Source organism: Gymnogyps californianus, chromosome 2 (assembly GCF_018139145.2).
Source record: "Gymnogyps californianus isolate 813 chromosome 2, ASM1813914v2, whole genome shotgun sequence".
In the NCBI taxonomy this organism is placed as follows: domain Eukaryota; kingdom Metazoa; phylum Chordata; class Aves; order Accipitriformes; family Cathartidae; genus Gymnogyps; species Gymnogyps californianus.
In genome coordinates this window covers 47,533,583-47,547,452 of record NC_059472.1, presented here as the reverse complement: position 1 = coordinate 47,547,452, position 13,870 = coordinate 47,533,583, and the positions used below count along the sequence as shown (strand labels likewise).

At 41.9% G+C, this 13,870-nt stretch overlaps 1 protein-coding gene across 1 annotated transcript in view; it reads right to left on the bottom strand.

Annotated features, from left to right (window-relative positions):
• Positions 1-4,305: 4,305 nt before the first annotated feature.
• The window catches only part of KLHL14 (kelch like family member 14), a 60,382-nt gene continuing 50,817 nt past the window's right edge, over positions 4,306-13,870 (bottom strand). The window contains exons 5-8 of the mRNA XM_050892496.1: positions 8,158-8,348; positions 7,839-7,997; positions 4,933-5,090; positions 4,306-4,463 (exon numbers count right to left, since the gene is read on the bottom strand). Coding sequence (XP_050748453.1) covers positions 4,323-4,463; positions 4,933-5,090; positions 7,839-7,997; positions 8,158-8,348 — 649 coding nt within the window. The 3' untranslated portion in view covers positions 4,306-4,322. The remainder of the gene's footprint in view (positions 4,464-4,932; positions 5,091-7,838; positions 7,998-8,157; positions 8,349-13,870) is intronic.

The following is a 13,870-nucleotide window of genomic DNA, read 5'->3' as shown; positions in this document are numbered from 1 at the left end:
CAACCCAGCCTTCTCACGCTTCTCAGGCAGTGGATGGGACCACAGCTCAGGACCAGGGAAACAGCTCCATTCACTGGTCTGTTGTTTTCCAGGCCCAGCTCCGCAAAAGTACCTAGGCAAGTTTGTCATGCTGAGGACAAAGAGGACAAGATTAATGTTTGGCAGGAAGGCCAGCAGAGGAGGAGAACAGAGGAACAGTCCAGGTATCCAACTCCCGAAGATAACTCTCATCTGTGAATCAGAAATGGAGAAGATGCTTTCCTCCAGCCCAGCGGGGACCAGGACTTGTGACCGATCTTGTGCTTCTCACCACCAGCAGCAGCTCTCCTCCCTTGCCACGGTGCTGACTGCAGTTGGGTGCTTGCCGGAGCCCAGGCACCACAGAGAGGTGCTGCTGGGCATCTCTCTCAGCATCTTTGTTGTGCTGAAGTCCGTGCATTGAAAGCTTGAACACTGCAACACCCAAGTACTCGGCTGATTTGATCCTTCTGCTTGACAGCTAGACCACTGTAAATGATTAGCTGAAGAAAACAGGATCGGTACCATCACCAAGTGCTTATTTAGTTTCATGTTTATTTCATGTCCTCCTTTATTGCATTTTCTCGTGTTTCTCTTCTGATCTTTGTATTGCCTCTCCTGTCATTTCTTTCCAGGCTTGCTCTGATGTATGCTTCTCAGAAACCATCTTTGCCTTCCTCATTACTCCAGCCCTTACTCTCTCTGTGCCCTTGATCCACAAGAACTTCCCACTTCCTCCTCTTGCAGGCTCTCATTTCTATTTTTTCCTTTCATTCTCACCGCTTTTTTCTCACTTCATTCCCTTCCTTTCTAAATCATATCTCTGCCCACTGCTTCCAGCTTCTCCTCTTCCTTCTTCTCCCGCATTACTTTAAAAAAATATGCATAAATCTCTCCTCCTTCCTTTCTCTTCTGAAATAAACTCTTTAGTAAAACAGTCCTATTCATTATGCTACCTTACTGTAGTTGCTGCTGGCTCGCCTTTCCCGTCCTCATGAAAGATTTGAACAGGACTGATCCCCTCTCGTTAGACCAGACTCTTTCACTGCGCCCTCAGCCACCCCCCAGCACAGCTCACACTTACTATAAGCACAGGGATCAGGGACTGCCTTTTTCTATGCTCAGTGCACCCACTTGGTTTGCATAGGAAGGTTCTGGTCCATGACAAAGGTTGGTAGGCATGAATAAATAATACATGTAGTATAGTAACTAGTATTGATAATGATACTGCTTCCTGGTAAAACCCCTGCCTTTACCTTGTCTTCTCAGCCTGGCAATACTCCACTGCTCACCCATGCCAGCACTTCCCCTCCAAGAATGGAAATATGCATAGTTAGAAGGGTCAATCACCACAGGAGGGACATTTTGAAGAGGGCAGAAATTGCCACAACTAGCATTAAATTCCCCAAAGCAAGACTGCATTTAACGGAGCGGTGTCCTTTTCACTTATCTTACCATGGAGCAGAGGAACGGGCAGAGCAGCGCAAGGCAGAGGCATTTCACAGGCGTCCGACCGCATCCGTAGGCTTCTGAGGTCAGAGCCGGCACGCAGGTGGGGCTTTCCCTGCTGGAAGCACAGGCCAGGCACGTGCGCTCAGGGGAAGACTCTGACTCACCGCATTTTACTGCGTCGCTGCGTTTACAAGCACTGAGTAATGACACTTGGAGAACAATGAGGCTGTTATGTACGGCCACAAAATAAAAGTTTACGCATCTACATGATAAAAAAAGTTCCAAAGAATTTAATGTAGATATTATTTATACATACACTTTATAAGTAGGAATATGGCAGACAGTTGAATTAGTACATAAAGTTTTATTTAAAGTTTCCCCCCTACAAGCAAGCTTCATTTACACAGTCTAATACTGTACAAAATTTACATTCTTTGTGTGACTTATTCAGTTAGCACTTTCCCTGGTCATGCCTTCCTGAAAGATAGAAAGATTTACATACAGTCCTCATAAATCTTTAAATTATCTTGGTAAAAAAAAGAACCACTTAAAAGGACAACAAATATCCTTTAAAAATGGTACATTTTAGTAGAGACAGGTGACAGTCAGTGTTTAATGGCAGACCTTATCCTGATCTTAAATGTCATTCAAGGTTTCCTCATTTAGTATCTTAACAGTTTCCTTTTTATATATATTTATATTTATATATTTTTAACAGGAAAGGAAAAAAAAAGTCATGATTGCACCAAATATATTTTACAAGGGATCCCTTGGATCTGAACAATATAAATAAATACAAAACCAACTAAGATTGCACTATGTAGTAGAAATGGATTGAGATTTCAGGATATACACTCCACCTTTATGAGTTCCTTAGTGATGCTCACTGGAAAACTCCCCAACGGCACATTCAAATATTAGCATCTTCAGATAATTATTTTGTTTAAACAATTTTTTTCCAGGCGTGCAGCTACCTCATCAATTGGGTTATTGCATTTGTATGGTATCAGTCTTTACTGCATTACTCCAATTTTACAACTGTGTAATTCTGCTGCAAGCAAGGGAGTTGCACTGCAATAAAACTGGACTGATGCCAGAGAGAAACAGTCTCATGGTATTTGCTCTCCATTATTTATATTGCTCTCAAGCATCAATATATAGTGTAATTTCTGTGTACATTCACCCTCTTTCTATTTTGCAAAGCAAATAATGAATTCTTTCTCCCATCTATTGCCTCTGCAGCAGAAACCAACCTCCAGTAGTTGCCTGCTCCTTGCTTAATGCACTAGCATTAAGTCCTATCGTGAAAGATAACATGCAGGCTTGAAAATGCAGGATCTGAGTCTCCTTTGCCTTTTATCTGGTGCAGCCAGTTACAACTAGGCAAATTAAAGGCCAGATTCTTAGCTGACATAAACCAAAGTACATCCATGGGCTTCAATGGAGCAATGTCAGTTTATACCAGCGAAGAGGATGGTCCTGAGGGTAATGGGTGCAGCACCAGTAAACCACAATGGAAGAATTATGCATATACTTCACTGAGATGTAGATGATTATGTTAACTGCAAGGTGGTGAAGAATCAGGCTCAGATTTTGTCACTGTTTTTGCAAAGCCAGGACAGAAAGACATAAGCGTAAAACATAGACAGCCTGATTTGTGCAAGCAACTATGAGTTCATGAAGCGAGTCCTAAATGCTACTGGTCCCATGTGGTAGCATTCTGAACTTGCTTTGCAATGTGTAAATAATTACACAGGCTATAAGGCAGTGGAAAGTCTAGCCTCATATTACTTTGGATCAATAGTAAAAATCTTTCAGAGTACATTTTAAGATCAATCACACAGCAGTATTTTAACTACTTACCAGTGTCTCTCCAAAATTGTGCATGATCATTTAAGAGTCCAAAGTAATACATTTATAGTTAAATGCAGTCTTCTTGTCTTTGGAAGCAACTAGCATGGATGCTCCTATCTAACAGGTTAGTGAAAAGTAAGGGTTCTGGTGCTTCGTTAAGTGGTCATAGAAACAACTTTACGAACCCAGAATTTAAGGTGTAGGACCAAATTTCTGTTATACTGGTGTAAAAACAGTCATTCCATGTGATTTCAGTGAAATGACTCTGACTTTACACAAGTGTGATTAGAAGAATTTGATCCTAATCCCTAAGCTGCTATTGCAAGAAGTGCTCTGTAAAGCATGGCTTTCATTGTAGTCTGCTTTCCGCTGCACTTACACATGGGGACTTTGGAGGCAGAGTGTATTAGTTGCCAAACTGTGCAAAAACTGAATGATATTTCTTTACCTTTTATAATCTTCTGATGCTGTGTTGCTTGCAGAGCATGTGAAGTAGCTGTAGGTTAGGATTACAGAGGAGGAGACAATTCTGCAATGCAGTGTGAGCTTTTCACTATCTGAATTCTGAAGCATTCATGAAAACAACATCCTCATGACTTCAACACAGATCACATGCAGGTAGATACAATGCACAATACTGATCTTGTCTCTTCAGGCTGTATTTGAACAGTTAGTCTTCATTTTTTTAAAGTTAAATTTGATGTGAGGAATATCTCTGCAGCAGGAAAAAGTTAAAATCAGTCTGAAATGGCAGTCTGTCAGCATGTAATGTTCGGTGTGTTTTAGCTACTTGCTTCATAAGACACCGGCATCTATCTGAGATGGGACAACACTTGGTTTCTGTTTTCTTTTAGTTTGCTCCTAAAGCATAAATATGGAATAAAGGGTCAATTATGGTAGCTTTGTTTTAACAGGAATCCTGTTCTAATAAAATATTTACGTCACCCGTCATTATTTTCCCAAATGCAATCAGTGTTCGTGTCAGTGCTCCTTGACCATCATTTGTTGTACGGTACGCAGGCTGGCAATATGACAGTTGAACAGGCAGGTCCTGCGAGTGGCTCAGCAACATCTCCTTCTAGTTCTGTCCAAGTCCCTTTCTCAGGACTATAGCAAATAGTAGAAGATTTGTAGGCTCCCTGTAGTAGAACAAAAAGTCATATTAAACGTGGCTTTGGTAAAATCCAAGTCACACATCAGCGTTAAAGATGTTTGAAAGTGACTCATGGTTTTGAGCTCTAATTTAGGAGCCCTTCAAGAGGTTTGGTTTTCATACGGGCTGAGCACCCAGCCTCTGCACATGAGGCTCCTTTACAAGCAGCGTCTTATAAGCAGAGCTATAAGCATATAGTCCTGTCAATCAGTTTTGCCGAATTTCATCTGATTTTTGTATTACTCCATATCAGTGAATACAGTCTGATAATAAATCATCTAAATAGAAAAGCACAAAGGTGAAGAAATACTCCATGTTCTCCACAAGTTGAAAACCAAACCAAAACCTGCCCCTGCAGCTACTTCATCCCTCGTCTCCTCTATCTGAGTAAGATACAGACTGGCTGCAAGAACTCAGAAGGAACGGAAGGGTCATTGCAGAAAGCAGGTACACACCATACTCCAGCTGTAGCCTCCTACAAGGTAAATACTGTCGTCAAGGACTGCGCAGCCAGGGCCACTGCGACCCTCCAGAATAGGAGTCTGGAGGATATTCCACTGGTCGCCTTTTGGATCGTAGCATTCCACAAGCATTACGTCAAGATGGGAGAAACCTGGATGAGGGCATTGAGAAAAGAGAACGTGCGTTATGACATACTGTTTTATTACTTGTTTTACTGTTAAATTCATTAAATTACAGTTACAATTATAGTATTACGATTATAACATCATTGTTAAACTTTCTTCTAGAAAATACTGCCGTATACATTTAAGCCATCTTCTGTAACATTAATGTCTCATTATTTCAGTTCAAATAAATCTGTTGAAAGCTTTTACCATTAGTTCTACAGTCTTCTACAAATCACAAGTCCATATAAAACCTGAACGGATCAGAAAGTAACACTCAGGAATAACCTATCAACGATGCAAGCAGATTCAAGCAATATTCCTCCTCATCTATCAGTGCTAATGTGAGTTTGAACATGTAGGGAAAGACTGTCCTGGCAGTCTTTCTCAAAGCTCAGCAGATCTAATCTATTCAAAAGTCAACAGATTAAATCTCGCTCAGAAATCAATGTCTAATGAGTCAAGGTAAGAGCTTAGACAACTGATGCCACTTGGTTCCAGAGGGACAAGGTGCTTAGCATGACGGACATGATGTTCAGGACCAGTTTCAATTTTCAAGCTGATTTAAGGTGTACCCTAAGCACGCAGCTGTGATGTGACGAAGTCTTTAAGATGACAGAAAATGTAACCAAAAAAAGGTGGTCCCATCCTTCCCTGACAGACCGAAAAAGGCTCCATGCGACTGCTGCTTTGTAATCACCAAAGGGCAGATGGGTCTCAGCTCAAGACTCTCAAGCTGTATCAATTAAGTGAGCTGAACACAGACATAGAACCCAGGAGTCCTGGTTCCTGCTCCAATATTTCGGCATTTCCCTATCTCAAACTACCTTCTTTATCAGAGCACCGCAGTAAAATTATGGCTTTCTCAATATGCTGGAATGCTTTACTTGACACTACTGTCTTCTCCATCAAGGTATGACAGAAAAGAGAAGTTAGATTTTCTGGAAAAGGGCATTTGGTGATATTGGTACTTCACAATGATGCTGCTTGTAAGAGTATTATTTATGTCAGGCATGAATAGCTATGATGAAATAATTTTTCGTTGCTGTAAAGTTTTCAAGGGGCCATAGAAAGGCCACTGCAGTGCACCCAGAATCTGTCAAAAGCTCCGTAATAAACTGCAGTACACGCATGACTAGCTGTGATGCGGTAAATGCACTGCTAACACTAGTATACAGATCCAGCTTCACAAAGGAGGGCTTTGCCATGAAGCCCAGCTATTCCCCTCCGGTGGAGAATTTGTAGCGTTTCATCCGCACTTCAGTCCCCTCCCTCCTCCCTTTCCTTGCAGTTCCTCCTTTTGTTTCACTGTACAGAAGAAAGCAGTTTCCCAAAAAGCCCTTCTACCAGAAAGCTGTGGCTTTCCAGAAGCCTGGATGTTAAATACCTCTCACAACAGTGAGCAATTCATACATAACAAAGGCACCTATGGCAACAGTTGTAGAGGCAAAAATGCAATGTTTATTAGAAGTTCCTTCTTTCCCAGAGGATGGTAGGTGAAACTGGGTGAAAAAAAGGAAGGAGAAGGCAGGATGGAAGCAATTCAAGCCTATGCAAACCAAAGCATGTGCTTTAGCTATAGGAGAGCTGTGACATGTTAACCTTTACTTTTGTAGCAGAAAAAGCCAACATTGTGGAGCTCTGCAACCTCTATAAAATTTGCAGGTGCACATGTGCAGGCAGCTTTTACCCCCTCCACCCTGTAAGGTCCAGTCCAGGAACACCCATCACAACTGGGGGTGGGGAGTAGAGGCATAGCAGCCCTGCACCTGGCTGCAGGGGTTTATGCACCAGTACTATTTACCAGGGAAAATTTACATCTGAGACTTTGTCCCCTCCATGCTCCACAGACACTCAGATCTTCAAAAGCAGCACGTGGCTTCAGAGTCTCACAGGGACTCGGGTGCCAGAGTCATCCAGGCACATGGCCTGGTGTTACTGGCAGTTAACATCACTTTTTCTTTTGCATTACAATTTTCTCTTTTGTTGTTGTGAGACTTTTTTTTTTTTAAGCAAGAAAGGAGAAAGAAGAAAAAATGTGAATATAAACTGTCAAATATTGTCACGGGACAAAGGAGCAGGAGTTGTGCTTTTTGTCTAAGTGGCTGGATTAAGCAGAATCTCTTTAGCAGCAATAGCAACAGCATGTAGGTATTAAGACAAAAATACCAGATGCCTAAGCAGTAGTTATTTTAATATGAGACCTTTTCAAAAGATGAAAACAAGAGACCTCTAAAAAGAATTATAATTAAAAAGATACATTTAATACTAAAAAGGGATCTAAAGAGCCTAGTCCTAATATTTAATGGCTGGAGGTTTTTTTTTTTTTCCTCTTCATTAAATCAGGAGCTTGTTTTTGTGTGTTGCTCTGAATAAAGCTCTCTCTAACTGCACATTTTGGAAAATGATTTACAGAGGAAAATATTGCTGGTACTTTCGGGTCAAAGAATAATCTGTTTGTTTCATTGAATTCTTGGTAATGACAAATTGTCCATGCCTTTGAGTAATGGAAGCTCCCATTTTTATTATCTAAAGCATTCATTACTCATATATTTAATGTACTGTTATAATTTTAAAATAATTTGCATAAAATGTTTTTAAAATTGCTGGCTCAAGTGTCCTGTTAAATTGTGTTGCCTGGTTTTTAATGTATTTAACAACGACCGTCTAACAAAAATATTCTTTATCAGGAGATGCGGGACACTGAAATGCTTTTTCGCTATTAAAAATGTGACCTTTCAAATGGTTTCCTCCAATTGCATACAGTCGATCATTCATTACAGCCAAAGTGTGGATTGCTCGCTTTGTGTTCATGTCCTGTTTTCGGGCCCAGACGTCCATTACAGGGTCATAGCAGTACAGCCAGGGGACATATTCTCCATTGTGAACACCTCCTGTGAAGTAAATATACTTCTGTTAATTAATGTAAATAAAGACATTGCGCTGCAGCAGGAATTTAGCTCTATGTTTTTGGATTCTGGTGGGGTTTTTTTGGTGGTGGTGGTTTTGGATTTGTTTTTTTGTTATATAGCAGGAATTATAAAAGACACTGGCCTGAAATATATATCTTGCCATTATGAACAGCTCCCGCATGGGCTGCCAAAGGTTGCGGTAACGAAGACACATAACGCCACTCGTTTGTTTCCAGATTGTAGCACTCCACACTGGACAAGTAGCCAGTTTCGTTTCTTCCACCGATTACGTACAAGTTCTTGTCAAGGCGACAGGCGTAGAAACTGGCTCTCCTGGAGGACAAGGCAGAACAAAACAAAACAAGCCAACAACAAACCAATTAGCCACACCAAACATTTTTTTTTCCTGTCCAGTTGACTCCCTGAACTAAGATAGCTGCTCCTTCAAATGCTACTTCAGAGAGAAGTGTCCAGGAGCTTCACATGCTTACAGCTAACCTAGAGACTGTGGCTGCTTTGCTTATCAAATACATGCTCCACATCAAATAAATACTTCCATTTTTGGTGTCAAAACAATTAAGCACACATAAACCTGGCAGAAAATACCCCTTTTCAAAGCTGTTTGTTGCTTCTTCACACCCGTGAAAGATAAAAAGGTGCTCATTAATGTTTGGGGCATTACCTTGTAAGGGATATAACAACTCAGTAAGACAAAGTGAAAAATGAGGTAGGTAATGTAACAATAATGAATTATCTTGACATTCACTTTCTTTATGGTCCTTCAAGGGTCATTGTTCCCAATTTACTAAGAGAACCACATCATCAAAATTTTTCTTCAATTATCATTTTTTTTCTTTTTTTCTGCAGTACTGCAAATAGAACAACTTTCCTTATGCTAGGCACAATATTACATTTTCGCCTTTTAACTCAAAAGAGGTCTGTCTCCATCCAACTAACTCTGCGAAAAGTTTTAGCCACCTGTCTGCTTTCACATGCAACTCAGGTATGCAGGAAAAGAATCAATTTTTCTGGCCAGGACTGCTAGGCATGTATTAGTTCATCCTCCTCGTGCCTCCAAAATTAACGGTGAGTGTCTGTTGCTGAAGTAAAAATAGAGCAGTAGACAGTTTTGAGAGACCCTGTTTGGTGTAATCCACTTTCAGAGAAAGCTCCCTGCATTATTCAGCAGCAGGAAGGTTTGCTAGGGTAGAGGCCTTTAATTTTAAGCTGCAATGATATGAGAAAGAAAATTGCAAAAGAGCACAGCTAGGCTAGGATTAAGACCTGTACAAAATACTGAATGACAAGAATTGTCAGTCCCAAATCTAAAATTTTCTCCTGGGTGAAACCGGAGTGGCATGGGAGCCCACAGACAAGCAGGCAGGTCAGGCACGGCAAGGTTTAGCTCTGACAGCTCCTGCAAAGCAGGCACGCTGGAGTGTGGCTGCAGCTTGCCAAACCCTGCTCTGTGGCTGACACAGTGCGCTCTGGTTCCTGCCCAGGCAGCCGAATTTGAATCTGAGAGCAGCTGCACATTGCACTCCTGAATCACAGGGTAAATCTTGGGGGCTTGATGGTCACCCGCACCATCAAGGGCTCAATCCTGTTGACTGCTGCAAAGCATTCGGGATGAGCAGTGGTCCATGTACAGAGCACAACACCCTGCAATTAACAGGTCTGGTATGTCCCAACTCCTCCCCAGGCTTCCCTACAGTCATCCCCTGACCAGGCGAGCTAGCAAAGCCTGGTGTGCTGTGTCTCTAACCTGCCATCTAGCCAGGCACATGTTCGGGAGCATTTCCTTCAGTGAAGGCAGGAATAATATCTCTCTCCTTTACCCAGCTGCCTATTATTCACAAAATTTGTAGTATGCTTTAACATTTTGGAGAAATCTCCCTCTTTGTTAAATGTGGCTGAGACCGGCTGATGGTTTATAAGTTGGAGGAGAGGTCAGGCAGACACAAAGATACAGCCATGGCAACAGCAGGGCTGGCTGGGCATTAAGGGAGCATATCTGACGCAATGCTGCCTGTTTCTGGCCTTACTTTTTGGATTTGGCGCACACCTGACAGGGCTCCTCACCAGCCAGGGTCACTGTGCACCTCCTGTCTACCTCTTTGCTTTCACCGTGCCTGCACATGGGCAACTTGGACGGTGCGGGACAGCACCCCTTGTTGAGTGAGAGTGGGGACACCACCACAGAGATAAGGCTACTGAAAAAAAAGATGCAAATAGGAAGACAGGAATGCTGCTAAGTGCCTCCAGCTCAACTGACGAATTAAGTAAGACCATTTAATTTATCTGTCAATGGGCAGATAGAAGCTGATGGCATATATTGCTCTGCATGGTCGGGCAGCAAATTGTGCATCTATGTTTTTAGCCTGATTTTCTATGGAAACAAAGCTTATTTGATTACACTGTACGTGTACCCATGTCTGCCTGAGTGTTGTCTCCTCAACAAAAGCCTGCTGGCTGATTTCACTCTAATTTGACAGAGGGTATGGGTGTTACAGGCAATCAAGTGCCTGTATGCTTCCTGAGAGTATCCTGAGAAAAGAAAAGAAAAATCCAGAGGCAAGACAGCCTGTAGCGGCCCCAAAAGTAGGAAAAGCTGCAGAGGTCACATCCTATTAGACATCACAGAGCCTGCATGGGCAGGCACACATTCTCCGACCCTCCTGTGTCTGGCAGCCGCAAGGCACAAACCCACAGGGTGCCTGTCGTCGATGCTTGGGGTGCTCACGCATCCACTTGTCTGTCCTCACGCACCTCCTCTGACGAACCCGTTAACAAACTGCTCTCAGCATGGTTTTTTTAGTTCAGGTTTAATAAACAGAGGTAGGTACAACTGGCAGGCATTATTCTCTTAACTAGGATTTCACTGACATTATTCTGTACGTGTACTCCTGGTTTCATCCACACAGTGTCACTATAAGGAGCAAAAATGAAAGCGTCAGCACGCTTCACTCTTCTGCTTGGATGTGAATATTCACTCAGTACCGCCTGTCACAAATATTTTAAGCTTTTTGGTTTTTTACTTTTCAATGATACAGTGTGTAAGGGGCATGCTGTTAGGTGATGACTTTTTAAACTGCTGTAAAATATGATTCAGATTAAAATATAATACAGCAATCTTTGCACGACAACTTTCCCCACAAAACTGGGAAGACACTATCCATTCTAATCAGATAACTGGAATGCACCTCAGGATCTGAATATGGACAATAAGACAATTATTTTGTGGTTTTCTTCAGGACTTGCAAGTACTCGATGTTCACTGGTTTCTGAAATGCTTTTCCTTCACACCCCTTCACTCAGTAAGCAACCCAACTAACTTCTTCTCGTAAGTACACACACATAAAACGGAAGAATTTCTTTCTGATTTCCACAGATGATGAGTCTATGCCCTGAAACAAGAAATACAACTACCACTCTGAGGTTTAAAACTATCAATGCTATTACTGATCATCGCAATATCTGGACCTGATTTCAGAGTCACTTTTAGAGTGTATGCTTTGCTTTTTGAAAACTTAAGTCATCTTAATAAGGGTTAACTTTACTATTAGTAAAGTCAAAGACTAAAATAAAATGTGAAATTGTTTTCTCTCTTTTTCTGCGGCTTCTTTTCTCAGTTCACTTGGCCTCAGTGAGGATGCTGACCTGCTCATTTCCACTTGTGTTTCTTCAGGCCCTTGTACAATGCCGTGTTTTTTGCTGGTCTTTAAACAAAAACTTTTTACTTGGAATGTAAGAAAAAAAGATGTTTTAAATGTTATTATGTTCCACACACCTTGTCCAGCTCTGGGCTGAGCTGGCAAGATGCAACAGTACTGACTGAGGTGTCCAGCTGAAGCTTATGCCACAAGTTCAGATACATCGGCTACAAAGACCACTCCTTCAGTAGGCATGTTAGTCTAACTGAACTGCTCTCCAAAAAGCTTCCTGTTGTTATTGCATCATCAGGCAGATGTGCATTTCAAAAGCTTATGAGTAATTTGCTGCTTCTCGAAACAACGTACGCCTGAAAATAGTACATACTTTTCAAAAGCATGTATTTTTGAGATGTTCTTCAAATGAAAAGAAATCAAACTTGGCTTTAAAGAAAATACACTGACGGCTCTGAATACGTAACAGGATTAGACTTTTCTTTATAGCTCATACAGTGAAATCAATCAGATATGGATTTTAGCATATGAGATAAAAGTTTACTCATCAAATATTTCATACAGATTTTCAACTTGAGATTATACTGCCTGTGAATGAGACCCACATTTACCTGGCAGTCATTTCAAAGGAGCTATTACAGTCTATCCAGCCAATTATTCTCAGACTAAAATTCCTAAGTAGGTTTTGATTTGATGGACCATAATGACTCAGAAAAACCCATTAAACAGTCTGTCTTGTCAATGGTCCCTGCATTATGCCAGCAGAGACAGGGCGTGACCCTGTACTCCTAGGGGGGGAAAAATAGCCTGTTGACTTTAATGGGAACTTTAGCTGTCTAAAGGAGCTGGGAAAGGAAACTGCATAAAAGCTCTCTCTTGTTTGTATGATCTTCCAAAAACTGGGCCAGACCCTACCTCTAAAGGCTGCAGCAACTCTGAGAAAGTCATTAGGGATGAGCAAATAAACCATTAAAAACATTTTAGAAATTGATTTGAAAATCTCTGTTTTCCAACAACAGCCCCAATGCTTCGGAGCCTTTAAAGAAAAATAATGAGCAAGTCTATGAGTTATGTATCCTGAACAAAAGGGGTGACAATTAATGTTGTCATAGTAAAGCTCCTTGCAGAAGGAACTATGTATGAGTGGACCATTACATTAAATAACACTGTAAGGAGCTGCGATGCTAATACATTACAGTTTATTACCGGGCAGCTGCTAAGCAATCACAATGTGCAGCAGAGTTTCTGACTCTTGGTTGAAGGCGGCAGCTTCCACCAGAGCACAACGCAAGTCACATTCCGCACCTGCGATTATAAACTGATTTTCTAGTGAAACACAACTGGCCGCTGTGGAGGTGGAAAAACTCCTACTGTCTGCTTTCTCCAACCCTCAACTACATACTTCTGCCTTCTGAGCTTTGTCAGCCAAATAAACCCAACCGTTCTGCCAGCCGCACGGGCCCCTCAGGAATTTTGCCTGCAGATACCCAGAGGGCCTAATTAGGACACAGATTAGGCTCCACAGAAGAGCTTCAGGCCCTGTACAAACACTAGTCAGCCTCCTGGTTCACTGAGGATGACCTGCATGGCGATGCACAATCTCACGCACACCTCTTGTCTCCCCCGTGCCAACACCTGAGCCGGCGGTGACTCAGTCTGGGGACCTGAACCAGAGGGGAAGGCATCCCTCTGTTTTAAGGCAAATAACCCAGTTGTGGGGTTATCCCACAGTGCCGGCAGGAGTGAGGGAGAAGGCTGGGGGCTGCCAAAGCAGGGCCACCTCTTTAGGTAAAGTCTGCTGTTGGACTAGCTCTATTAACAACTAAAAAAGAAAAAGGAATTTTAGTAAAGGATTTTTAAAGTAAAGGATGATGTTATTAATAAAGCCAGAGACTATAATGAACTGTGATGCTCTTTTTTATCTCTAGTTATATGGCTAATTTTATCAGTTCACTCAGCTCCAACAGGGAACCTACTCATATCTGTTCCACTCGCGCTTCTTCATGCACTGGTACAATGCAGTATTTTTTGGTGACAAGCATCGCACATGGGTCTGCATATGGACTTAGGTCAATCAAACTGAATCCTGAACAAAGGCCCTTCAAAAACTCTACAGACTGACATTTTACCTCTGGAAATTTGAAAAGACAGACATATTTCCATGCATCTCGTAATACACACCTTGAATCG